This window comes from Vidua macroura, chromosome 3, assembly GCF_024509145.1.
Source record: "Vidua macroura isolate BioBank_ID:100142 chromosome 3, ASM2450914v1, whole genome shotgun sequence".
NCBI lineage: Eukaryota > Metazoa > Chordata > Aves > Passeriformes > Viduidae > Vidua > Vidua macroura.
In genome coordinates, this window is record NC_071573.1 from 13,888,772 (window position 1) to 13,916,535 (window position 27,764).

The 27,764-nt window shown below is 36.4% G+C and overlaps 1 protein-coding gene across 3 annotated transcripts; it reads right to left on the reverse strand.

Moving 5' to 3' along the window:
- Window positions 1-653: 653 nt before the first annotated feature.
- On the reverse strand, window positions 654-27,752 carry FEZ2 (fasciculation and elongation protein zeta 2). 3 transcript variants are annotated; one of them, XM_053974259.1, is made up of 9 exons: window positions 27,510-27,752; window positions 25,855-25,963; window positions 22,672-22,788; window positions 21,121-21,265; window positions 18,243-18,511; window positions 15,415-15,495; window positions 11,249-11,324; window positions 9,007-9,072; window positions 654-2,783 (listed from the first exon to the last, which is right to left on the reverse strand). In XM_053974259.1, the coding sequence occupies exons 1-9, from the start codon at window positions 27,743-27,745 to the stop codon at window positions 2,767-2,769; spliced, it is 1,116 nt and encodes a 371-aa protein (XP_053830234.1). In that variant the 5' UTR covers window positions 27,746-27,752; the 3' UTR covers window positions 654-2,766. The 3 variants fall into 3 exon arrangements, with proteins under 3 accessions (XP_053830234.1, XP_053830236.1, XP_053830235.1); XM_053974260.1 differs by lacking the exon at window positions 654-2,783 and adding an exon at window positions 2,811-3,259; XM_053974261.1 differs by lacking the exon at window positions 15,415-15,495.
- Window positions 27,753-27,764: the final 12 nt, after the last annotated feature.

Consider the following 27,764-nt stretch of genomic DNA (forward strand, 5'->3'; position numbering starts at 1 on the left):
GGTTCTAAGATGGAGAGATTTGGGCGTGCCCTGTCCTCCTTCTTTCTTCTTCCTATTCTCCATGTTCTTGGTGATGTTGGCACTCACAGATTGGTTTAGAGTAGAAAGTCACTGTTCAACATAGGTAGTAGGTATTGGGGAAAAACTATAAACACCTAATACGTAATATGTGATATAAAAGATGGCACCAGCCCCTCGGGGAGGGGAGAGAGGAGAAAGCCAGAGACGGGGACAGACAGAGTCAGGGACAATGTCAGGGAGTCTGTGTGCCTTGAGATAACATGCAATAAACTGCCTTGAGACCGGACGACTGAAGACTGCTGAGTCTTTCTTTGAAGGCACGGGTTGGAGGAGAGACTTTACCACCATCCGGAGTCACCCCAATCCGGGGAAGGCTCCGACACTTTAAAATCCAATGACTTTAGGGCAACTTTGCTTCCAGGACTCTTTGTATCAAAAATGGAGTGGATTTTCATGAACTCTCTGCTAAGGTATCTGTCAGCTGGTTTTGGGTGGCTATTTACAACTGTCACATGCTAAAACTAAAAAGAATGAAATCCATCTCCCTGAAAGAAAGCAAGATTCAATAATGGATTTTGGAAAAAAAGGATGCATAGTAGAAAATACAAAGTACATAGAACTCAGCAGAAAAGCAGATTAGCACGGTTCTTTTTATTCAAATGTTTTGAGATCTGTTTATGTACATATATAGGTATACATATAATACTTGCCACGTTTGGCAGCTGTTGTTTAATGCATACAAGGTAAACAAGTACTTTTCATAATGCAACCTTGTTTAGTCTGATGAGAGGCATGAAATTCCCAAGCAGATGTTTAGCTCACTATAGCTGTTTCTGGTCTTTATTTCCAGTTTCATTACTTTTAGTAGTTTGTGACTTTAAGTCATCCAAGATTTATTACAAGTAACATATGCTTTGGCAGAAGTTTTTTTGTTGTTTTCCTTTTTTTTTCCTTTTTTACTCTTAATTGTTGTTGTTTTATTTTGTTCCATCTTGTCACTTCAAACCTCATCAGGAGATTGAAGCACCTCCGAATAATCTCACACAGAGACATGGTGGGTTTCACATGAGCACCTTCTTTAAAATAAAGCAGGGTCATCCCCTTTGCCCATTTCCAGGCATCAACAGTCCACATCAAAAATTTCTACACAAAAAGCATGCCATAATGAATTTATAACACACCAGCTACAGAAATAAATGGCTGCCTTCTTTTTAGAGAAACCACAAATGAATTAAAATAAAGCAACAAAAAAACTTCTTCACATATGCCACACTTATGGAGAGAATCTATTTATTCCTGAGCAGGCTGGCAAGTATCCATTGGTGGTCAACTGGGGGAGAGGGAGAAGAAAAATAGTTTTAAGCTGAAAAAGGCACAAAAGACAAAAATATTGAGGCCTTGAGAAAAAAAAAACAAAAAAACCAAAAAACCATTATGAGAACTATCTTCAACCCATGTTGTTTTACTGATCAAAATAGTATTTGGTGATGATGATAAAGTTGAACATTAAAGATGATGCAAGGTACACAGGATAAAATTTCTCTTTAACTAACAAAACCCTTGAAGACTTTAGATGGAAAAGACTGAAGAAAACACATGTTTATTTCTTTAGAACCTCATATTCCAATGCCTTCAGATATTCAGTATATACATTTAGATGAAGAATCAATAGGAATTCAACCTAGAAAAAAGTGGGCTTTTTGGTTTCTGTTTTTTTAATTAGTACTCCTTACATGTCAATCTCATCTTTTTGACTGGCAAAATTACTTGTGACAAGTTGAGAATGTGGGGTATGTTTCTTTTACAGGATTTATAAAATACATTCTCATCTGTTTGAGTGCAGGTACATCATCACAGAGGAGACAGTGCATACAATTTACAAGAGATATTTGTAGTAAAATTCAGAGATACATAACAACAAACATCTCAATATAATACTAACTTGGAAGCCAGGTGCAAGTTTTTCAAACTGTACATGTATTTTTAAAAAGATACTGCCTTTTAAAATGTTTATCTATTGAAGCATTTTCATTAAGATCAAACATCTTTTAAAACCAGTAAAATTATAGCAGCAATATGGGAGAGTATCTAAGCCACATGAACATTATTAACTAAAATAAAACCAAACATGAAATATTACATTAGTCAGATGTTTGTGTTAATACCAAGAACAAATAACACACAATTATTTATGTCAAACCAAGAAATCTGGATTTGTTCATCTATGAACAAATCTGTTGCATACAAAGAAATGCTGATTGCTGGCTTTCACAATCACCTTTCTGGAGTGTCCTGGAGAACTCACTTGATTCTTAAATTCCAAGTCTGACTAAGATAATTTTTTCATCTTTGTTTAGGAATTAAGGATACTTTTAAATATGGATTCCTTAAAATGAAGCTTATTTTATTTACACTATTCAAAGTTTACTTTTCCTTCCAACAACAAAATGTGCAGGAGGATTTACTACATGCTATACAATGAAAAAATAGACTTTAAAAAGTCAGAACAATGCAAGTAAAACTGTACAATGCTTGTTCCCTGCTCCAGTTCATTGTAGTAAGTTAAACTGGATGAGTTGTCGTGCCCAGATGACTTACTGTAGGATCAGAAAATCCACACACACGGAGGAGGTAAATGAATACTGCTTTAGGTATAGTGCCAAATGAAAAAATAGTATGAGTTATATCCAAGGAAAGCTTCTCATCACAGAAAGGAGCATGGCTAGTTCTGAAAGGCAGCCCTCTTCATGTAGGACACAGAACTGCAAAAAAACCACAAATACACATTGATAAATATCAGTGAAGTTGATATGCATAAAAATGTAATTTATATACTAAGATATTTAAATGTTGGATTCTACCCTATTAGTAGCACAGTAAAATCTAGTAATTAACTGAAATGGCAATTAAGTTTTCAGCCTCTCTCAAAAGGTAATGAAGCGACACAACTCACTATCTTTAACTAGTATTATCCAGAAATGAGTTAACTAAAGGTCATGTCTTAAATAGTGCTTTTTGAAGTGTTATATCAGAAAACAGAACATTAAGTAACAGGTGACGCATGCAGTTATATTTTAAAAATATGCACTGACAATTTGAGATTCTAACTCTACTTTCTAATTCTGGTGCGTGTACTAGAATCACACAGTGGCAAGATAAGACATGTCCTTCACGTGTTTCTCATTCCTGTTTCAATGTAAGGCACAAACCTCAGAGCAATCCAGCTTTCAAACCAATGCTAGCACAACACAAAAGCAAATAAAGAAGTGAGGTGTAACAATTAAACAAAAACTTCAAAGGCAAGAAAATAAATGTTCTCATTATCTGAAATACTTGCATAATTTAAAAACAGAACAAGGTGCAAATTCTTGCTTCATTAAAACAAAATAAAATATAAGTTTTACTTGAAAGATCAGGTATGAAATAGCAAGAAGAAAGATGGGCAATTTTTCTGCTTTCACGATATCTACATTCAGAAAAAAGAAGAAAACAACACCAGACACTTCATGCATTTTACTAACTAGTAATGCATAGCATATTATTTTTAGCACTCTATTTTTGTCACAATTACTGCTTGAGGACAATTGGAAAAGAAAACAAAGCTTAGCAGTAAATGCATCTTATAAAGTTTACTGTAATAACACATTTGATTTCAAAGGAAATAATTTCAGCTGTAAGTACATACTTATATCTTTTATATAATAGTTACATAAATATTAACCTTGTACACAAAGCTAAATCTTCACATTTTGTAAAAACTGGAAGTAGCAATCTTGAAATAACATGTCTAGATGTGATACCAGACAACCTATCCTAATACTTAATACTTAATTCTGTGTATACACTGGTTAATATTTCATATATATAACTGATTTGTTTTGGAAGTAGCTTAATTAAGGAACTCTTGCTTCCAGCAGATTTTGTCAAATATTCTTCACTACCTATCTAGCAATAAAACAAGATAATTCCCCTTCCCACCATGCTGTCCTCAGCTTCTACTTTAAACCTGCTGTGAAGTCCATCCCAGCAGGCCCTCTCCATGTTCTCATGCCCCAAAGCAACAGGAGCCCCTGTACAGGCATTCATGTAGGTGAATACATCACACCCAAGGAGAAACTGGCTTTTCAAGGCATCAGCCATCAGCTCAATGCAAACAGCACTTCCAGTCCTTCTCCTACCTAGATGTTGTTCCCTACAGTATTTCTGTTACTCCCAAAACACCTGCTTCTCTCTTGTATGGTTGAAATTGGCAATTATTATTTGTGAGATTGAAGAGACAAGCAACTGCACAGGGGCATTTTCTTCAGAAAGCAACCTAAACTTGCATACTGCAAAGATTACAGATGCAACTACACTATATATGATATACATAATAAGAATAATATAAATATTAATTTTTATAATATCTATAGAATGTTACTTGCATTATTGTACTTGGCAAATTAATCATTATGCAGAAAGTAATCACATTATACACTCAAGAAGAAAGACTGAAAGCTTTCAAAAGAAAATAAAAATTCAATGAGTACTGTCCATACAAACACAATTTCATCAAAGGATACAGTACTTACTACTGCTGCAACACCTAAACCCAATGCAGCTACAAAGTATGACACAGGTATCTCCATTTGCTTTACAGTTTAACTTGTGCACAAAAAACGTAGCTCATTTAAGTCTTTCAATGGACATAAGCACAGAGTTTTCAAATCACATTGTATTAGTTCAACCATCAAAAAAGGTCAATAGAAAGATGAGAACAAACAGCATTTAAATACTGTGACCACACTAAGCTGCCAGCTTCAGTCCAGCAGTGTGCTTTCTAAGATAAAGAATTTCAGTCTTGGTTTGGTATTTCTTTCCCTGTCAGTAAATTCATTCCCCTACCCTTTTTCAAATCCCAGTTTCTCCTTCATGACTCCTAGTGATAAAATATAATAACAATATTGATATATTAAAATACATTCAGAAAAAATTAAGCACAATTGCAAATGCTGATCAATTTCATGTTACCACCTATTTTAATTCTCAATCTATAAAATATAATATGCATCATATGCTAGTGGGAAAAGAACTAGAGTTCACTTGCAAAGCAAATCACTATCTCCCTTTCATTATTGTTAGGGTCAGGATAGAAATGTTCACTGGAAAATAAAATCAAACAGAACACCACGAAAGGAAAAATATCCCCTTGAAAATAATTTAGGCTGCAATAAGAGCACCATGAACAAGAGAAGATAAGCTGCTACACTGTACCAGACTCTTCACAGGGTATGTACTTAGTCTGGCTTTGGGATACTTACCTTTGAGGAGATATTCCTTACAGAAAAGATCCAGGGGAGAGCTAAATGACCCCTGGAAAGAGGGACTTAACCATGATAAGGAAAATGATGATACTTTTAACATTTTGGGGGACTCAAGGGGGTGGTAGAAATTGGGGAAAGAAGATGCTTTAAAGAAAGCAAGCACCAGAAATAATTTCAAAAGTAATAATCCTACTGAGAAGTGCATACAGAGGTGGTTTTATCCCCTAACATGAAATGGCCTGATTTGTTCTTTTCAATTTCTTTATTACACTGGATTTGCACACACCATGTTTTGAGAATTTCCACTTCCAGCACTTCAGAAAGATTAGCTGATTATGAAAAAAAAAAATCCAAGAATGATCCACGGTAACACAGAAAGTCAATAGCAAATCTGGCCGCAGAACTGTCCTTCAAGTTCCAGCTGTTGTCCAAACAACTTTACCCAGTCATTATTAAATGAAGATAGTGTGTATTAGCACACAGAGAGGGGGTCTGTGTCTTCCTACATGATCCAAATTTCAGAATTACTGGGCATTTAGTTCAAGTTATTCAAGATTATACAGAATTTGTGAATTCTACAAAACACACTGGAATTCAGAGAAAATATAAACTTATTTCACTATCCTCAGAACGCCAGTCACATGGTAAGATTTCATGTCATCAACAATTATGCTCCATCTTATGGTTCCATTCACCTTTCTACGTTCACAGTACTCTTCTGTTGGTTCCTTTACATTGTACTAACAATACTTCGGCAATAATCTTTTTCCTGACATTTTTTCTTCCTGACATTTTTGCTTCTGAAAAATTTAAGTAACTGTTCAACAGTGACCACTAGTATCTGGGCAAGTCTGTTAATAATTCTGTGGACAGCTATAACAGCCACATAGGACTGCATATCTTAATTTTTACATACCACAGAAGAGCAAGACAGTGCTGCTTTAAAAAAATAATCAAGAGCATGTCTCTAAGATTTATTTTTTCTACTCTGTAAAACAGAATATGAAGTTTGAAAAAAGGTTTTACCTCTGTGCAGTCAGATGCCAAACTGGATTTCCCATAAAGATACCCATATCCTAATATCACAGGTAATTTACTGTCTGCTTTTTTTGTTGCAAGATTGGAAAAAAATTATCCTCAAAGGAATACATACTTAACAGATTTTAACAGAACTAAGTACCTTTGGTGATATAATTCACACATTTCAAAATTTCACTTCTTGATTAAAGCTTAATAAAAAGTAAAAAAATCCATTCAGTGTAAAATGAATACAATTACCACTATACTATATAGATTATACCACTGGGTCCAGAACTTCTTTCAGGAAACAAATTTAAATCCTATATCTTCTTAAAGATTTTTACCTTGCCAAGACATTTTTAATCTTTACAGTGAAGAGAGCAGAATCCACAATAAGGAGGTCACTCCTTTTATTTTGGAGTTAAGAAATAGGTTAGAATTTCAGGTATTAAAGCTCAGCTGAAAGTTGATCTAAGTGGTTGTAAAGAATTCAACCAGTCTCCTCTTAACAAGCTTTAAAAATAATGTGCAGACAATAGACTGGCGGCTGGGAGTATTTTGTGCCATGAAAGTCTTGTGGGTGTTTCAGGCCAGAAGTTTTAGTGGCAGAAAAAGAGCAGTAGGTTACAACTTCTGAAACAACTGGAAGACTTTGCCTGTGCCACAGAATAAATCTACAATACAAGGTAACACTGTTAACTGAGTTATAAATATTTAACATAATGTCAAAATAGCATATGAAGCTTACTTAAGGCTATACTGAAAGGAAGAGTAAAATTCTGTGCTCACTAGTTCTGCGCTCACAACTATCTGCCACTGAGCACACAAACTCACACAGGACAAAGAAAGGCTTGGTTCTGTTCACTAAGAAAGTGGTAGCTGGGGGGGAAATTGACTTTTCCTTTTGCTATGAGTGATGTAAGTGATTACTCTTCATGTTCCCACAATTTGTGTTTCACAATTTAAAGATAACATTGTTTGCATATGATGGACAACCTGTTTGATCCAAGACACTCAATGCATGACATTTTTACAATTGTTGCATCTCACTAGTAGAATATCCTTGGTGATTTTTAAGTAATGAGCGTACAAGAGGCAAGAAGGAATTTCAGTTCAAGCTTCCTCAATCATTTTCTCATATGTTAAGGTAATCTACTTTTATAAGCCTTCTTTGCTTTTAAAAAAAGATTTCTCCATTTCCCTAAGCTGCCAGTTTCTCCTCAATATCCCAGTAATCTGAAAGTTCTTCTGGGTAGCTACATCTAAAAATAAGAGCAGACACTGTGAAGAGCACTGTTAAATTCAGTTACTTACTACCAGATCTATTATGAAGAGCAAACAGTTTTAATTACTGACAACAGTTAATCCTCTTGGGTCAAAGATTCTGCTTCACAGAACTACGGTTTAGTGCCATCACCACTAAAAAAAAACTTTGACCATGATCCTACATGGCTCACATGCAAACACCTGTCTAATTTAGGAAGAATTTTTAGAAAGAATAAGTAAACAATGGAAAAATCAAATAAATCAATTGAAAGGATCTCTGCATTCTTACTGTATGTGGCAGTTCTTCAACCCTACACAAAACTTAGAAATGGATCTCTTTCAACAGGAAGTCTCTTGGAGCTTCCAGAATATTGAATGTCTTTTTTTCAGATTTTCGGAAGTGATAGCATACTATATGTCATCCATAACTCAAACCTGAAAGTACTTTCAAGTATCTCTGAGATGAGATTATGAGAGTGACTGTAAGTTTGTGTAAGAAATACAAAAATCTTTAAAAATCATATGGAGTGAGTGAAGTCAAAAGACAGTATATTTGAAAAAAAGATGAGAGTTGGAACACATGATACCAAAAGAAGAGAAAAACTTTCGCAGCATATAAAAAGCAGAGTATTATAAACATTTTGGTGGCGAACAAAATGGCACCCATCATCTTTCTGTACAAGTATTTGTTCAGATCTTGGGAGTTTGATGCATTTGCTAAACTTTAAACACTTAAAATTGTATCATATGCCAAGAATTAAGCAAAAACATAAGCATTAGCAAGATGTAGCCAAAAATGAAATCAGATGAAAAACATTTTAAAGTAATTTAACAACCTGGAAAGTACCTGGAACAACCCCTTTAAAACTAAGGCAGACAGTAATTTTTGAAGTCTGACATTCTTTAAACACAATCAATTCGTAAGATTGGAAAATAAATGACTCATACAAAAACTTATAAAACAATATCTGAAGAAGGTATAATAAGTAAAATAAATACTTTCTATTATTGATCAGAAAGTAACACTTGAAGCTGTAAGCACTTTGCATAGCAAATGCTTTACTACCATGGGTAGTTTGAGTTCCAATTACTGAAAAAACTGTGCAGTGGAAGATTTTAACTATACCCATTTCACTTCATAAGCCAGACTCCTTTGTTCCTGCTGATGTCATTCAGCAGTTTGCTATATTTTACTAACACAAACAAAAGAAACATATTCTATGTACGAACTGTGCCTCAGAATGCTTTGACAAAACAGAACATAAATGACAGCTGTGTTTGATTGAAAGGCAACATAATTCATGAATGCTGAAGGATCACTATTTTCAAATACACATTATAAGTCAATTAAGTTAATTTAGAATCAAATAAAATCCCTGCTGAGAAGCAGACTCACCCTTTAAAATATAGTCTGTTAACAAGCTTGGCACTTTCTCGCTATCCTCTTTCATGGCATGCAGAACTAAAGGATGAAAAAAAATCAGATATTTAGTCATAAATTAAACATAATACATAAAACAAATACCTTGGAGCAGTTCCAACTACTCATAGAGATACTACTATGAGATGTAAGAAATCACTTAACTGAATGATGAGAAGATACAATGAGACATCACATCCTCTCCACCTTCCACTTGTGTAATTCTCACTGAGCTCCACAGTTCGGGGATGCAAGAGCCCCATTTTTAGTAGTAAATATTACGGTAAAATGCCATCAGTCATAGCTACAACAAGCACCTCTTCCTTAGAAAAGACTCTCACCAAAAGAAAGTCATGCCATCCAAAAATTAAAGTATGCTAACAACTATTAATGAGCTGGAAATCTTAGGACTGAGATTAGGACACTACTTAAGATCTTTGATCATTACCTCAAATAATGGAAAAATGCTGTGAATGATTCTATGGAAATATTAGTGGCGCTTTTTTTCCCTCCCTGTAACGGTGAATGTTATCTGCTGCAGGTTGGAAAAATCTTAACTACATTACTTAATTCAGCATTAACTTACAAAAATGCAAAAATGCCATTTTGTGACATATATGAGTAGATCTTGTCCATCTTGCCTATTTCTGAAGAAGGAATGGACAAGATTGACTGGACATATATAAACTTGTCCATCACTACATAAAGAAAAACAATGACTATTCTTTATAAAGCGCTCAGGACATGACTGAAAGAAGGAAAAGTACAAAATTCTACTGAAAAGCAGTATTTAATAAACTCCAAATTCCTTATATGAGACTCTAAACTCAAATTATAACAAGTGTTTTATTCCCATTTTTACACTGAAGTAAGACATTAGTGTTCGTAACTACGGAGTAATACAGAGCTTTGAAAGAAAAACCAACTGAACAAGCCTGAACACCTGCTTTACTGCCTGACTTAACAACAGCAGAGACAGTGAGTCACAAACCTGCAACTGACTCACAGGATCAAGTTCCAACCAGCCCACAGAAATCAATATTATCAATACTCTTTACAATGCATTTGTGCAAGACATTTTTTTAATAAACCATCGAACAACACAAAATGTTTTCAAGAGGCTTTAACACATGCTTAATAGTGTCAAGTGAAATTTAAATATGGCAAGAGGATAAAATTTCATTGCAAGAACAAACATAATATGAAAAATCCTTTGTCACAAAGGAAGTACAGATTAATACCTAAGGCTGCCTACTGTAGAAAAATAAAGGGAACTTTAATTCTTACTTAAACATTTCATTTATCCTGGAATTTATATAATATTAATTTTCTCTATCCAGAAAACAACAAATGAGCCTTTTACCACCTCTCAGCCACCTGTGGAATCACAGAACTGCTGCTGAAAATCACTTTGAAGACATAGTGAGATTCTCTACCGAGATCTGATCAAATGCATTGAGGTACTCTACAACCTATTTTTCAACTGTTCCTGTAAACATCCAACAACAGCAACTCCTAGAGATGCTTTGTTGTATTAAACCACCTGAATAAGCAAATTTTTAAAAAATATAACCTTGATTTCTTGCAAATTAGAATTAAAAAAAAAAAGCCCAATAAAATCAAACAATTAGAGGACCTGGAATTTATAGTCATTTTGAGGATCTGGCCTAAAAAAGGTGTGAAGAACAGGAAATTCAAAGCATTGCCAAAACTCTGTTTGGTTTGGAATTCCTAATTATCAAAATTTATTAACAACAAAACCCCCCCACCAAAATCACAGAGAGAAGAAGGCTATTTTAAAGGCAATCAAGTGCAATAATTATGGATGGAACTAGTCCTAAGTATCTTGACACCCACTCCATTTTGCCGAAGTCATTACAACAACCTCAGTAAAGTACAGCAAATGTAAACAAACAGGGATGTATCAGGCACTGCAAGACCAAATTTCATGGTATGCAGCCAACATCAAAACATGGGAACATTTACGTCCTGATACATGCAAGTTTCTGGCCTTCAGGGTTTCAGACAACAGCTAGGAAACAAACCTAACATGAGGGCTCAGGAAACAAGGTGGCCAAAATCGATGGCTAAAATCATGCATCTTTACATACATGCCCTAGGGTAAGAGGGAAGAGAGAAATGGATGGATTCACTGGCTTTAAGCAGCCACAACTGGAAATACAATGAAGAAAGGAGCAGGGGAATTTCATATGCTCACTTTTGGTTAATGTTTGAAGATCTTCAACAGATGGTGGTCCATTTTTCTTCTCATAAGGAATGACGGTTGTTAAGTACTGTCAAATGAAAAACAGAGTTACTTGACAGTCCTTTCATGCAACTTCATTGTTTGCATTTTATTTTGTAAAAATTGTAGCAATTGAAATAGTTTGCCACAAATAGTCATATTTCAGAATAGATTAAGGTTCTTCCTTTCCATCTCAGAGCTTTTATCACAGAAAACAAGTTTGTTTGGCTTTTTTTTTCCAAATTATGTGGTCACTAGAAGTCATGCAGCTAACTGTCCTCTCTGCAAAGATGATGCTGTCCCACAGTTAATTAAAAATGGGAACAGATGGCTTTCACCTTCTGCTGCTATACACTTCCAACCAAAAAGAACAAGGTAAACCTAATGAAACATGATACCTCAGAATATGGAATTTGATTTAATTATCAGTTTTCATAGTTGAATGTGCTAACACATAGTTTCAAACCAACTCTGCTTAAAAAAAAACAAAACCACAACATTTCTTAAATCTTTCAAGATTTTCATACCTGCAGTGCAACTAGAATTAATTTTCAAATTCTTGACGTAACCCTGTTGGGTCTTATATTACATGCACATAAGGCAACATCTTACTTTACAGCCTATATGAATACACATTCTCCTTAAAGAGGTCAGAATTTCAAAAGTACCAAAATAGCTGGAATTTTCCCCAATGGAAAAGCTTCCTGAAAGTTCCATCAAGTAAATTTTTAAGAATTAAAGAGGACCTTTATTCTGGTTTTACAGCTACAAGGCAGTAGGCAAAGTAACCCTCAATGTCTCATTCCACTTGACATCTACGTAGTTCTCCTGGCGACAAGCAGAAAACACGTTACAAGCAAGGTCCAAGGTCTCCTCCTCTCCTTGGTACCAGCCCTTCAGTGAGAGTCAGGTGTAACTCAGCCTACGGTGAGGAGCTGCACTTTGCAGGGGGAGGCTGAGGGCTGCCACACGCAGCTATAAGCACTGCCATGTTTGCAGCAGGACCACGCACCTCACGCCCAACCTATCTGCCTAAAAGCCAAACAGACTCAGCTCAGTGGCACCGAGCCAACTGAACAAGTGGTACTGACACCTCCCCAAGACCTTCTGCAAACACAGGCTGCTATTCTCTCTCCCTCTTCTTTTGGCATTTTCTCATGTCCACTCAGCACAGCAGAGAAAAGTATGCAGTGCTTCTCAGGAAACAATCAGTTTTCAATTTCTTTTCCAGGCAATGTAACCAAGTATCACCAGAGAACTGTGCTCTTAATAAAATTACCAGAATCGATAGCCAAATATAAGGCTACTGAATCTGCCAATGGCAAAGATGAAAGTGGATCTAGTAACACAGAAATCAGATTTCTGGCTGTCTTTTCCAGCCTTCAAAACTACATGGCATTCTATCCTTTACCTGGACAATAAAATACTAGGATATTTCACTGTACCAAATATCAACTAACCCTGTTTCCCTTCTCCTGTAAACTTCACCTTCCATTTTCCCTCTCTGACAGTAGCAATTAAATCAAAAAAAAGGAATTTCTTTGTTTCCAGAAATACTTTCCTTCTACTCATCAACTTTGCAGCCGTAACAATCAGTCTCTATAACAGCACTATAAAACCTCATTTCCTCAATTGCTAGGTGAAGATAACATATTATGAAAAGAATGAAGGAGTGACTGAAGTGTAGCTTACTGACAAGACCAACTGCTAAATCTGCTGTGACCTCTGAATTTTTGAAGCAGATTTGATGACATGATAAAGCAGCAATTCCCACTGCAATTTTTCATCACCTACGAAAAGTATTTTATATGCCTGAAAATCAAAATGAAGATGACTGTCTCATATTTTCTTCCAGAAATGTGATCACAGAAAGAGCTTTCAATGTATTTTCTTTTTGACTACATTATCAGACAGGAACAGGAAGCTCCCACTGGAAGCTTCTCTTTAAATAGTGAAAATCTCTTAAGTAATTTTTACTTATGTCTCAAACACATGCACAGAAAATGGGATTAAATTTTAAAAAGGGAAGTACCCACTATGAGATGGTAGTAGAAGGTGGTAAATACCATTAAAATTAAAAAATTGAAGAGTTCTGAAATAACTGTACAAACTTCTCAAACTTTTTAAAGTTGTAACCTTATGTATAGGAACTTCTGGCTTCCAAGGTACACAAAAAATTGACTGTCCTTGCATTTTTTTTGTCACAATTCCAGATTTCTCAGTATTCAGAAGATAACTCTTCCCTGCTAGCAGAAAACACCAGCATGTGAGTTTATAATGACACCCTGAAAAAAACTCTCAAATTTATATTGTGAGAGCAGCATTAAGAAACTGAAAATTTGATACTTGTTCAATTTTGCAACTTGTTGCAATAAGATTACACCAGTATCTCAAAAGCAGGGCCAGGATTTGGTAATGAGACAAAAAATCCTAATCAAACAAAAACCTCCCAAACAGAAAACAAATGCCATAGAAAAATGGATTTCCAGGCATAAATCATAACAGAGCTGGTATCTTTTCTACCTTTCTTCCCTACATTTAATTCTAAATTCATATCACATCCACAATCTTCTTTAAGATACAGGAAGGGGAATAAAAAACCCCATAAGGGGTTTTCTATATCCATAAGGATATAGAAAAAGATCAATCAGGAGAAAAGTATGATCAACATGAAGAATAACATCAGTAAATTAACTCAAAAAATGACTGGAAGAGTTATTTAACCACTGTTATTTTTAACAAATGATTATGCTACGTACATCCACATAGGAGGCAGTGAAAGTCTTTTACCAGAAGTATGATGAGGTGGCATGGCTACATAAGCTCACTTTATGAAAATATATGATATTTAAAATACCTAAAGATACAGGTATAAACAGCTGTAATTTATGGTAAAGACAGCCAGGAAAAGAAAACAAGAAAAAAACCCAGGTACAGCTTTACTAGCAATGTGGTAACACAGAGTGATAAAAACTCTTGTTAGGTAAGCTTTGTGCATGTGCTCAAGATCCCCAAAGCTGAGGACAAAAAAAACTGGTTCAATGCATTCATAAAATCTCATACATATACTTTGCCTGAGAAAGCAGGCAAGTCTCTGATTTCTACCCTCATGATTGCAGAATGACTTGAGAGGAGTTGTTTTACCTCCTAAACTCCTCTGCAGGATACAACACTCATCTTCCAGACAAAAGCCTAATCAGCCTTGACTTCTAAAGTACCAGTCAATTTATTGCCTCAATGGACTTCTCACCAGGGAAAAAAATAACTCTAATGGACTCCTCTGACAAAACTGCATAAACTAAAATAGTGGGTACACATTAAATGATGTGAAATGCCAATATTTTCTAGTGTGCCAAAAGACTAAACAACAGCATAAGCATTAGCAGTTCACTAAAATTCAGAATGCAGTTAATAAAATACAAACTACAGATCTGAAACAGCAGGCAAGTTATTACTTTGAAACAAGGCATAAGAATCTTGCTTCCAAGGTACACACAATATCTATATGATACCCACCAAAGCTGCCTCCGCTCTACATTTCAATATTTAAATAACCAATGAAAAGACACAAACTTGCCTATAGCTTCTGTATTTTATATTGGTAATCTGCATTTTAAAAGTAGCCATATCTGGCTACTTTTAAAATCATGCAGTTTTCAAAGGCTAAAGAGTACAGTCTCTACATTTTCCAGCTACTCTGTTTTTAGATGTATCAGCTCTGAACATTTGAAGAAAAAAGAAAACAAAACCTTTTTTCTTTACACAAGTTGCTAATGCTGAAGGCTGAAACACTACATCTACCTGATACACGTTTTTTGACTGGTTATTAGATTTTCACAGACATGCAATGTATCTAAAGCATGCATTATGCAAAACAGACTTTTAGTCTGGGGTAAGAAATACAGGTTATTAGCTCAGTGCATCAGGGTATCAAGTCTTGAATCTTTTGAGCTGCTGAGGAGAGAAAGAGACTGTAGGCTGGTCAGAAACCTGAGGTAAGGAAGCAGAGATTCCAGCATTTTATCCCGTTTTTTTCCTGTTTCAGCACTTATCTTCAGCTACTGTCAATTTTCAAGATCTCAGCTCCTACCAAAAGTGCAGGCAAAGAATGAGAAAAAAGGGAGAAGATAGCCCAGCACCTGTTTCTCTCCACTCGAGTTTCCAAACGTGTGGCGGAAGCCATTCTGTATGACATTTGAGATCCCTTCCATGCTGAAGCGCTAAAAGTAGTGAAAACATAGCAGAAAGAAAAAAAAAGGGACAGAGAAAAGTTCAGAAGACTATTAATCAGCATTTATCAAAAGCCAAATGGCAAAGACAAGCTCCAAGGTGCATTTCAGCACATTTCTCTTTCTTCACTCACCTACTTAATTTTAATAATTAAAATGCAAACTGTATCATGGCAGTTAAGCAGTATTTCTGCACCAAAATTTATTCAAACAAAATCTTCACACTGCAGACTCGATAATCAAGACTTGTTTTTTATGGCTGTTTTACTTTGAAATGTAAAAAAATAGCATTTTTTACAGTTCGGTTCACAGTAAAATTCCCTCTAAAGTTTGTGTTTGAATGTGTGTTTAGGAACACTACTGACACCAATTTTTCAGATTTTAAGCACGTACTAGAAACACTGTTCAGAGGTAGTAATTTTCAGCTCCACCTCTTTAAAACTTTTTATGCTTTCATGCTTCCTTTTCCACAACTGAAGCAACCATTAGTATTCCCTATTTTCTGTAATATCATAAAATATACACAATTAGATAATAATACACCCATATTGATTTCAAGTCCCATTGCATGGAATCAGGGAATCCAATTAAAGAGAAAGCAGTATATAATCCAACTACACATTTTTCCTTGAACTTTGTAATCCTTTTTGCTTGCTGGAGAAGTAAAAAAAAATCAAAATCAAAACAGTTTTGATGTTTAGCATGTGATATAAAATCAGCAAGTGACAAGAACATTAAAAGAAGAAACAGCCAAGCTGCTGACACAGGGCAGTATGATGAGCACACCTCAGCACGTTTATCTGAAAGTATTTATTTATGTGAGGGGAATAAAATGTGCTGGAATACAGTATTCTTTTACCTTCTGAAGCACACAAGGTCAGTAAAGACATAGATTTTGCCAAAGCCATCTTAAATCTTTTAAGATATCCTACTTGAAGGAACTGGTATCTTCAAGCCCTGACTATTTTTAACTACTCCCCAGTTTCCCCTTGTGAAAGAGGTAAAAAAGTTTAGAAATCTAAGAAACTGATTTACCCAAAGACGGTAGCAAGGAAAAAAAAATTAAATACCTGGGGTTTTCTTTATATTCAGTTACAGTATCTACAGGAAAATTCATTTTCTTAAGAGTATGACAATTGAACTCTACTTCCAATCTTTGTATTTAAATGAGACTTCAGTACAGTTAACAAAATAACCAATTAATACATTATTTATTAACAGGAACTCAGTCTTCCCAAAGCTACTAGAACATACTATCTGTAAGCACATTCTCAGCACTTCCAAAAAAAAAAAGAAAAAAAGGATAAAAAGGACTGTTGAAGAAAGGAACCTTGAACCTTGCACCTCTTTCTGGGAGAGGGTTCTCAAGTCTATCCTTGATGACAGTGAAATCTGTTTTCAAAGGAATCACACACATGCAGCTACAGTCTCACCTGTGAGCTAGTCTGTTCAATCCCTCTTAGAAACCAACCTGACATATCTGTGTCTTGAAGCAACCAAATACAAAAATGTCGTATGCTGGAACCATGTAAGTTATACCTGAAAGCATCATTCAAGTTTCTAATTTCTAAACTAACTAGAATAGTTTGTGAATCACTTGACTCAAGCTCCAAAACAAAGTAATTATTTTTCTTTCTAGGTAGAATATCCCTTTTTGGTTTTCCATGACTGGGAAGGAATAAAGACCTATTCACTGTGATCTTGTAAAGGGATGACAATTTTGTATGGTTTTCCAGACAAATACTTTCTTAAGTTCCACTAAAACTTAGCTACACACACAAACATCTCTCATTTGACAGATGAGATCAGAACCCTATTTGGGGTATATCACAGGTATATCTTATGCTTGTAAGTTTAGAAATAAATTCTGACGTATTAATATTTCATTATAAATGTTTATTCCTTATATTTGAAAAGCAAACCCCAAAACCTTCTCATATTGAACTGAAGCATTATTTCTGGGACTTAGCCAAGATTTACAAAACCACATTTTTTGCATCCCATAAGAATCACTAAGAAATTCAAACATTAATATCTCACTTAAGTAATTTTAAATTATACTAGACAGATAAGAAAGAAAATATTGCATTGACAAGCTAATAACCTAATTTCTTTTGTTCTTTGACTCCTCTTATCCAACTCTACTTGAAAGAGGTTTTTCCTTTTGTTTCTATGTTCTGTAAAGAATAAAACAAACTACTCCTCATGTAGTGCATGCATACATGCACTACACTTTGGCCTCCTTCCTGTCTCTTGTTGAATGCAGTAACTCTGCCACAGGTTAGGAGATCCAGGGTAAGACATTCACTTTTTTCCTATCTAGAAATCAGCATGATCAATAAATATCTGTAACTACAGCAACAATAGTACTGAATTTCCTGCAAGACTAACACATACTAAAATTCACACAGTGAAACCAAACACATGAATGAATTTGCCTACTGACAATAGAACACAGAGCAGTACATCCAAAGACAGTATTTTTTGCAAGAAAGGGATGCTAGTTCCAGGCTGATTTGCAAACAGTTAAAAATATTTTCTTCATATGAGAAGAGCAAAATATATAATTCTGTGAAAAAAAAAGAATCTCAACAGGAAAAGCTTAAGCCTTGTTTGTGAAAGAAGGCACGGAAGCAGGAGTACCAAGTATCTTAATATAATCTAGGACTACTATTCCCCATAGCAGAAAAAGACAAAAACATTTTTAAATGTATAAAGACTTATAAAAATTTTCTTACTGTTCCAGGCATATGACCTCTTTCTTGTTTGCCATTCTGAGGACTACCATTTTTCAGCTTCTTTTTCTTCTTTGCTGTTTCTTTGTGTTCTCGCTGTTTGTTTTGTACTTCAATGAGGACAGAAATGAAGCTGTTTTTCACTTCCTTCTCAAACTCCAGCTCATCTCGTAGAGCCAGCTGCTGTACCAGCTCCTCAGAATAATCCTTAATAGCAGTCTCAATTTCTTCTAGCAGTTCATTTAATTCAGCAACAGACAATCTTTTGACTCCTACAAATAGTTCATATAAAAAGTATTATGTCAAGATTTTAAGCAAGAGGAAACTTGTGAGAGTTACGAGAAAAATGTACTCTGAAATTTCTAAAAACAAAAAATTCAGTTCTAAAACCACATAGAACAAAACAATGTTCCTAAAGGAATAAACACATCCCAGAGGTGACAAAATTAGCAACAATAAGATGGTTAAATTTTCTTCTTACTTTTAAGAAATCTGGGATAATCTGCAAATATGAAGAATGTGCTAAACTTCTGACAAAACCATAATCTATTACTTTCCTCTGCACTCACTGTTCAAAGGAAAAGGCCTTAATATTTTCTGAACTATTGGGTGATGCGTCACAGATAGTGCAGTTATGACCAAGAAAATGTTTTGAGGCTTGCTTGGGTTAACAGAAGGACTGCTTTCTGTTCCAGTTTAGATCTGATACACCTAGGAAGCTGGCAAGTCTCAGCAGCTGCTGTGTCAAAGAACATAATCTTATTTGGCACTTGAGAAACAGCTAGTCCTCATTACACTGACAGGTACAATCTGTTTAAGGACACTACATAGATGCTTGCAATTATTTAGTTTCATTGAATTAGTCTAGGATCATGTCTACAAGAATACTTGTAAGGGAAAAGACCTAAAGACAAGTGTTGAAAAATACAAATAAGGCCACAAACTACAAAAAAGCATAGCTCTTAGAAGCATCAAAGGTACTAAGTGAAATGTGAATTTTTTCTCTTAAATTACAGCAGGGAAAATTGATTGGAGAAAGCTTCTTGTCATTTACTTAACTGAAGAGAAGGCAATGAAACAATTTTAAGACAATTCTATGTCAAGGAGCCACAGTTTTTCAAGGTAGCTTAGGCCTCAAACTCTGTTCAAACACTGTAACAGTACTGAGAGAGGGCACCTGTGAGTCCCAACGCTTAAGAACCAGCTTCACAACCTAAAAACCAATTGTTTTAAAAGCACAGGTGTAGGTTAGCCAACTGCAGTCCTGACTGATGATAGATCAGTTGTCATTATCAAAGGGCTACATAGGAGATCTCCAGCTAATGCACATGAGTGGAGACAGTGGAACTCAAATGCAGAAGACTATATGGACTGAAACTTAGTAGGCTGAGGAACTCACTTGTATAACCAGAGCTTTATTTTTGGACTGCCTTAATGTATGTCTTTTCCTATCCAAGAAAAAAAGTAAATAAAAGTAAAAAAAAAGTAAATAAATTTCCTGCTCCAAATCCTAAATGAATGAAAATCTCTGATCTATCCTTTAAAAACCAGAGTTCCTAGGAAAAACCTGTAAAAATTTCAGAGAGGTGCAGATCAATTCTGAAGCACCTTCACACACTAAAAATAGGTAGCAAGAGTTTTTAATAAAATAGTGACCTGAAAGACATGAAAGCAGATTCTGAGAAACTGGTGAAGCGAAGTTAAATTATCTGCCAAAGTAACTCCAGGCATTATTTGGTCGAGACTGACCTTTAAACTGTAAAGATGTAACAGACAAGATGGACTCCTGAGGCAAAGCAAAATTGACATGATATGAAATACTGAGCAAGCTTGATTAGCTCCAAACCTTAAGACATATGGAACTGTCAGAAAAGCAGGAAGCCCTGCTGAAGACAATACATTTTGCTTTCACATTCCTGAAATTTATGTCTTGAGACAGTTAAGAGACCATTTTCATGGTTGGAATCTCTTCCATAAATCTGAAATGTAGCAGAAACTCTAAGTCATGCCACAAGAGGTTGGCCAGCTTTTTGAATCTTCTACAGAGTTTGTACTGTTGACCCAGACTACAGGTAGGAAAACACCAAACTTTTTAAGAAAGGCCAAAGTAGAAAGATCATCTATCAAATATTCTTTGTGTCAGTGCTACCTTCTAGAATTCATGTTGAGAAATGTAAAGATTAAACAAAATTTTCCATCACAAAACTAATTAGTCACAGGTTTTTTTACATGTAATTCAACCTACTATAATTTAATTATTAATCTAATTTCTCCTTTGCTTTTGTATAGGGAAGCACAGATTATTTCATGAGTAGAAGATACAAAGGATATTTTTCACTTTTAAGCTTTCTGAAGAGGAATGGAAAGGGAGGACGAAAAAATCTGCATGGTCCTTATGGGGCAAAAAAGAAATGGTTGCCTTATTTTTGTGTTACTGTCTATCAAGACATGTTGCAATGACTGAAACTGTACCAAAGGTATGGTAAGCTTTATTTACTGAATAGCTTTCAAGAGCTTTAGCTGATCTTAAATTGTGTACTGGCATCAAGAAAGTATCTCACTTTACAGAAAATAATGAAGTTTAATAAAAAACGACCAACTTATCACTTTACCCATGAAAGAATCTCATTCCAATGTATCAACCTTCAGAATATTTGATTTAAATTCTATGAAGTCTTTTTTTTGTTCTTAGTCATAAGAAAGCTGACAAAGGTAAATCCTCTATGCACTATATCTAGGCTACTATTTCAGAACATTTTGAAAATATTTTTTGAATGCAGATCTTTCATAAGAAGGACTTGTTAATAATCAAACACATGGCAAACTTACCCTTTATTTTCATTAAGCATAAGAGCAAAAATCCTAAATAAATACCACTTACTCTCTTCATAGCTGTTGTTCGTACTGGATCTCTTGAGGGTCTGAATTTCCTGGGAAAGTATAGAGAGCCGATCTGATTGGGTGGGTGTTTCATCATCTTCTGGATCAGGTGATTCCTGCATCATTTCCTCTATTTCTTCAATCACCTTTGAAAAATGAAAACCCTTATGAAAACCGTCCTACATGAAGAACTTGCAATTTGAAGCACAGCTGGATGAAACTATCACCAAAACTAGATGGAAGAGGATCAATAAAATCGTACTGATATTTCCTCTCCATCCTTGCTCTCTGAGAATAATCACACCTTGTAACAGTAAATTGGTGATGGTATAACAAGAAGTGTGTTGAAACTATGGGGTTATTTCTATATGAAGGTACCCATGATTCTGCTTAAGAGAACTAAATTAAAGAGTAAGCTGGAGTATCTTTCCTGACTATTCAGTTGAAGGAAGACACAACAACAAAAATCAATTATCTCCCTCACTCCTTATTTCACCACATTTCTCTATGTAAAACAAATATCCCTCCCTTCTCCAACCAAAAACCAACAAAATGAAAACAAATAAAAATAATGAAGAAAAAGTCACAAAAAACTCCCTGAAAAACCAAAAACAAAAACAGCCTGAAAATATACTGTGTTTGTGAGAAGTTTTTTGAACTGATCCACCATAACCTGAAGCTGATTTGCATCCCTGGGTACAAGACCTGAGCCAGATAAAAAGTATGACAAGAGAAATTCTGTGCATAGATAGCTTACTTTACATCACATAAATGATTACATTTCTACAGGCTAAATTAATAATTAGACATCTGAATAAATAACACAGCAACTTTTAGAAGTTTAAAGGCTGTAGTCAGTGCTGAAATCCAACCCACAGTAAAAGGGAGCTGAGGCAGTTCAAGCAGTCCTGTCTCCTGTACTATTAATAACTGTGCTCATCAGAGTTCACAGTTTAACCATTGCTTAACCATTTAATCAACGACAAATCAGATTATTTGTTTGCTTACTAAAGCAGGATCTTAATAGACCTTTACTCTCATTAACCTTACTTAGAAGAGCAATTTTCAAGATAACTGAAGTAAATCCATGGATTTGAAGACTTTAGATACCAAGTAATTTGAAAGCTTAACAGCAGAAACACTGATCTGCCCTCATGTTAGGCAAAAACATCAAATAATTCCTGCTAACAGCAAAGCCCTGTGAAACTATGAACTGCCACATGCTGGAAAACTACAAACTCTACCGTACCACTAAGATTCCGAAAATAATTTTGCTTTTTACACATATATTTAATTTAGTAGAATTCGTGACTAAGTCATGGGAAGAAATACACAAAGATTTCAAAGACCCTGGACTATCAACCTCACCTGAAGTACTGAAACACTTTTCAAATCTGAATAATGTAATGCTATCTCCCACATTATTAAAAAACTAAACAAAGAACAATCAAGAAACTTAGCTAAAAGGAAGTGCAAGAACAACAACAAAAAATAATAACAGACTAAAAAAAACATCCTACACCAACAACACTGTCTTTGCTGAACAATTCACCTGCTCTGCTGTGAAGAGTGGCTCTTCATTGATGCAGGAAACAATGATAGAATGCATATCCAACTGTTCTCTCAGCTCTTCATCATCTGACAGGTCAAGGTTCAAGTTGTCATTTACCTAAAAAGCATGAAAAGCTGTATTTATATAAATATATATACACACCCATAATGTGAGGGTATAAAATGCATGTAACGTACAAAAAACAAATGGGAAACTATCATTGAATTTTAAGAATGAAACTGAATCTTGGCCCATAAAAATGGACTCAACAGTTCTTTCTGTCAAACAGCCTGGCAAATGAAATCAAAACTGCAACTGGACAAAGTTAAAATAGCTGTCAATCTTTAATGTCATAAAAGAATGTCCATATATAAAGACCATATACACACTGATATGCAGATATCTACATGGGAGGCTGTCAAGTAAATACTTAAATCTTAACTGAAGATTAACAAAAGTCTATGTGGGGTGAAAAACTTGCCTATAATGTCTAACGGTATACAAACTTCTTACTTTAAGTGCTTTTATGGTTCTACTTCATCACATAATAAAAGACATGGAAAAAAGCTGAGAAGAGTTGATATTGAATGGTGATATCAGAACACTGGTATTACCCCAGAGTATTTTAAAAAATGTGTCATTGAATATCTCAGGGTCTTTTCAGAAAGAAAGAGAAGCAACACTGTTCCCATATATATTCTGCCACATGATATCCATCCTTTCAATCCAAAGATATACAAAGATATACATATACTAAGAGACATAAGTCCCCTCCTTAATAAGTCAGGCATATTTTACTCTCACACAGTGATATATCCTGGTTTATTTACAAAATTGTTTCTGTACTTTGTCTATTACTAGATTCCAGCCAAGAAAAGCCCCTTAAAGCTGCAACACCCAACATCTGCCATTTGAGCTCAACTGCTTATACTGATCTTTGGGCTAATTTACAAGCATCATGACTGGCTGTACGAAGTCCTTGGTCTCACAGTATCAGTTTTCAATTTTTCTTGTAATTCCTCCAATTTTCTCAGTTTCTTTGGATACCTTAGTAGTTCTCAGATTCATTTTGAACCTGCAACTGATATCCCCAGATAGCTCACTTGTAGGGATAAACATACAATTTGCACTTCTTCAGCCCTCAGAATGAAGTCAAATGCCCACTTTTTTGCACAATCTGAATTCCAGTAAATGTGCAGTGACAAGGCTCCACCATGACTCTATCTTCACCTACTGCACAGATACACTCCAATTTGGCATTTTTTAAATGTTTGCTGTCCTCAAATATTTTTCCATGTACATAGGGTATGACAACAATGATGGGATAGTAAAGAAGCCTAACAGTTCATCTAGAAGTTGATCTGCTTTCCCTCCTGACATCTCCAGAAACACTTTGAGAGACCTTTGAAAACATTTTGATAATATAGACTAACAAACCACCAAAAATGGCATCAGCTGTAACCCAGACTAAAAGGAACACCTGGCTTTCCACCCAGCCATACTCCATCCCTCCTTCTGTCCTCTCGCTACCAGGGAATGACCCATTTAAAAGTAATCTAGCAAAACCAAAACAAACAAGGAATTGCACAATCCCATTCCTCGTACCACTCTGCGCAACACTTCCACCCAGCTACTTCTTTCACTGTCAGAGATGTACAAAAGTGTGCAGAGACCTGTCATGTGAAGGAACCAAGATCAGGCAAATCAGCCTTATTGACCTTATATCTTTCCCTACTAAAACAGGAGGAGAAATGCTTTCCACACAATTCTGGTAGCATATTATTAGTTCCAAATGCACCAGGGAAGTGTTGCTTAGCTGTTAGTTTTCATTGTAAGGAAAATAAAACAAGATACTAGCTGGTCCATATGTGCTGTCACATATCCAGCAATACTGAACACAAAGCAGCACAAGAAAAGTATGTCAAACACTCCCCACAGCCTTTACACATCAGAAGGCATTCCATGTGGAGTGAAAGCTGAAAAAACTTCAGACACATTTAATCCATGAACTGGTTTTCTCTCTACTGGCAGCACACCTAAGATTCTTTCTAATCCAGCAAGACCACTTTACACTTTTTAATGTACGTTATAACTTCCTGCAAGTAACTTTTAAAAACTATACAAAACATTTTCTTATGTACTATACTTAGTTCCTTATCAAGAAATCCATTAGTCTTCCAGTCCATTTTCCCCTGACACAAGGTCACAGCATGGTGGGGTTGTATTTTTAGTTAAAATGTAAGAATTTAATTACTCTGAAACCATTTATAAATGTGAACAAGGACTCAATAAAAATTAGAAGAAACACAAATCAAATTCAAGGGATGACCATGAGATTCAAATCAAGAAAATGAGTTCCAGATTTGCACCTTCCTCTACTGAACCCCAAAGTATCCTCTTCAGCAGAACAATCTTTGCTTCTGTCACAGTAAAAAGTATCTGTTGATTATCTAATGGATGGCAGAAGCGAAAGCATTACCCAATTCTTAGGTTACACACTCAGATAGTCTTACAACATAACTGGACTTCACTATGTTTAAAAGAAAAGCCACCAGTTTCCTCAGAAAACCGGCGAGATGGGAATTCCTCCCAGCTTTTCTTCCTGAATTGTTTCAATCCACTTTTAAGATCATCAGAGGACAACCCTTTCTATAAACCTCGCTGAAGCTCTTAATTCCCTGTTCCCACCCCAGAGAACTATTCTAACTCTTAAATAAGGAAAACAAAACAAGCTCTTGCACTTCAGTGTCTCCTGGGCCACCTTTCTTGTTAAAGAAGCCATCTGACTGTGGAATTAGATGAACTTTGGAAAGTCCTCACTGGATTTACTAAATTTGAGTACTCCTGCCTCTTTTCCTCCCTTACGCAGACCAGTGTTCAACATGAATCATACAGCAGAAAGATTTTATGTGAGACATTTTCTCATTTTACATTTTTTTCTATCATGCTCTGACTCTAATGAAGAGTCATCTAAAACTAACCCTGAATTATTCCAACCCAGGGAGATGGCTCTCATACATCAATGGTTCTTTGATTTTTAAAAAGCTCTCATGTATAATGGCAAGTACTAAAAACATTTTCGGCCACTTAAAAACAATGTTCTTTTATACAAATGCAAAGAGTTTTACTTCCCTGTTGAGTACCAATGATCCAAAGAGGGTACTTCTGCTGATCAGAACTTACCCCTTTTTCTGAAAGATTCAGTGTTGGCAAGTGCAAAGCTCTAGTGTGGGAAGATTTCCAGTCAACTGGCATCACATTACCATAATTATCAGTCAAGGCATTCCAAATCCTGGAGAAAAGAATAAAGGCACAAAAATGCAGACCTCAAAACAAACAGCAACTGAATCAGCAATAACCATATTCCTAATGATCATATATCTCTATCAGTAACTGTATTTTCCTCCCTAAATATTCATCTGCAAGTTACTGACAATATTTTTAGTGTTTTAAAGCTATGAGAAGATGTTTTTTCATAAACGTAAGTTACTTCCCTTTTTAAGCAACAATGTATGCACAGCAGTGATACAAAACAATAAACGAAGATACAGCTTCTATACTAATTATGTAACTACACTCAAAATCTTTTTTGGGGGTGGATGAGCCTTTCCGTCAATGAAATTTGAGCTGAGCTATAAATTACATTCCTAATGTTTTTTAGCAGACTCTGAGTAGCAAATTCTGAGCCAAATCTTTTATATTATTTTCCTTTCCATTTATCACAGAATAATGAAAATGCACAGATCAGACTAAAATCTCGGCAGAATTTGGTTTTTTTTTTTTTTCTGGAAGTAGTCCTGCAGAGCTCAGCCCACCAGTGTCGTCCTCGGTCAGTCTTTACTGTTTCTAGAGTGTGTATCCTCTCTGGCTGTCCTGTGCAGACCTGAGGCTTGCACACGCAGACCCACGCTGGTGAAGCAGCTCAGTCTTTAACCACAGCAGCCCCGGGAGCAGGCTGCTCCCTCAAGTCCCCGGCCAAGCCCTGCCTCCAGGCGCTATGCTGTGGGTGGATGTTTGGAATGGTTGCCTAGCTAAGGCTCACAAAAGGTCAGAGGAAAGGCCGAGACAGACACAGAAGGGCAGACAGAGCCTCATCACTGCCCAGCGTGATTCATGGTTCACTGAACTTAACTCACTGTTTACACCACAGATCTAGTATTTTGCTTACAGGTTTTTTAGAATTCTTCTCTTAGAACAAGACATACAGTTGAGTTACCTTAAAGTAAGACAGCAGTATTTTTAACAAAGATAAGCTGGCTAAATTTACTATAAGAAATAGAAGTATTCGTAAAATAATGTTAAAAACTGTACAGCACCATGGCCCAGAAAGGCTCTATTCCTCAGCGGGAAATACTCCGAACAATTATCGAAGTTGCAGCTGCAATTTTGTTCTTCGCCTGCTTTCTGCACTTTCCATGTTTAAATTCAAGCACTGAGACAGCGGGCACTTAGCAAGAAGCTAAACAAATACTAACCACGGTCACTGCACTTTAGAACAAGTACTTCTCGCTAGCTCGGCGGGGTAAGAAGCTCGAGGATGCTCAGAAGCTTCCCGGGCAGACAGGGGGATAAAGCCGGAGGGCTCCACGTCAAACCCGCGCCGCGGCGGCCGAACGAGCCCCCTTGCCGAGGCCCGGCGGCTCCCAGCTGCAGCCCCGGGGGCGGGGAAAGGCTCCGCTCCCGCAGCCCACAAGCCCTGCTGGGCTCGGCAAGGCCCAGGGGCAGCGCTCTCGCAGGGCAGGGCTGGGCTGGGCTGGTGGCCCTGGCGCTGTTGGTCCCCTCAGGCCGTGCCGGGCCTCCCCTCCGCTCCCTCTCCGCGCCCCCCGGCCCGCACTCACTCATCGTCCTGCAGCGCGCTCTGCTCCGTGAGCGGCCGCAGCGGAACGCGGCTCTCGCCGCCGCCAGCCCGGGCCTGCGGGGGCTCGAAGCAGAGGGACAGCTTCGCCCCGAGATCCCCGACGCCCCAGCCGCCCTTGTCGCAAGCAGGCTCGGGGCCGCTCCCCGCGGAGGGCTGGAATCCCGAGAAGTCCTGCCAATCGCCCGGGTCCCGCTGCGAGGTCGCCGCCGCCGCCATCGCTGGGGACGCGGCGCTG

What these genes read in the sequence shown, in the direction of transcription:
- FEZ2 (XM_053974259.1), bottom strand. Translation starts at nt 27,745, where the DNA reads ATGGCGGCGGCGGCGACCTCGCAGCGGGACCCGGGCGATTGGCAGGAC. An exon ending in GAGGTCATATGCCTGGAACA is followed by an intron (nt 15,496 to 18,242) that starts GTAAGAAAATTT and finishes CACTACTTTTAG; the next exon opens with CGCTTCAGCATGGAAGGGAT. An exon ending in ACTCGAGTGGAGAGAAACAG is followed by an intron (nt 11,325 to 15,414) that starts GTGCTGGGCTAT and finishes TTCATTTGACAG; the next exon opens with TACTTAACAACCGTCATTCC.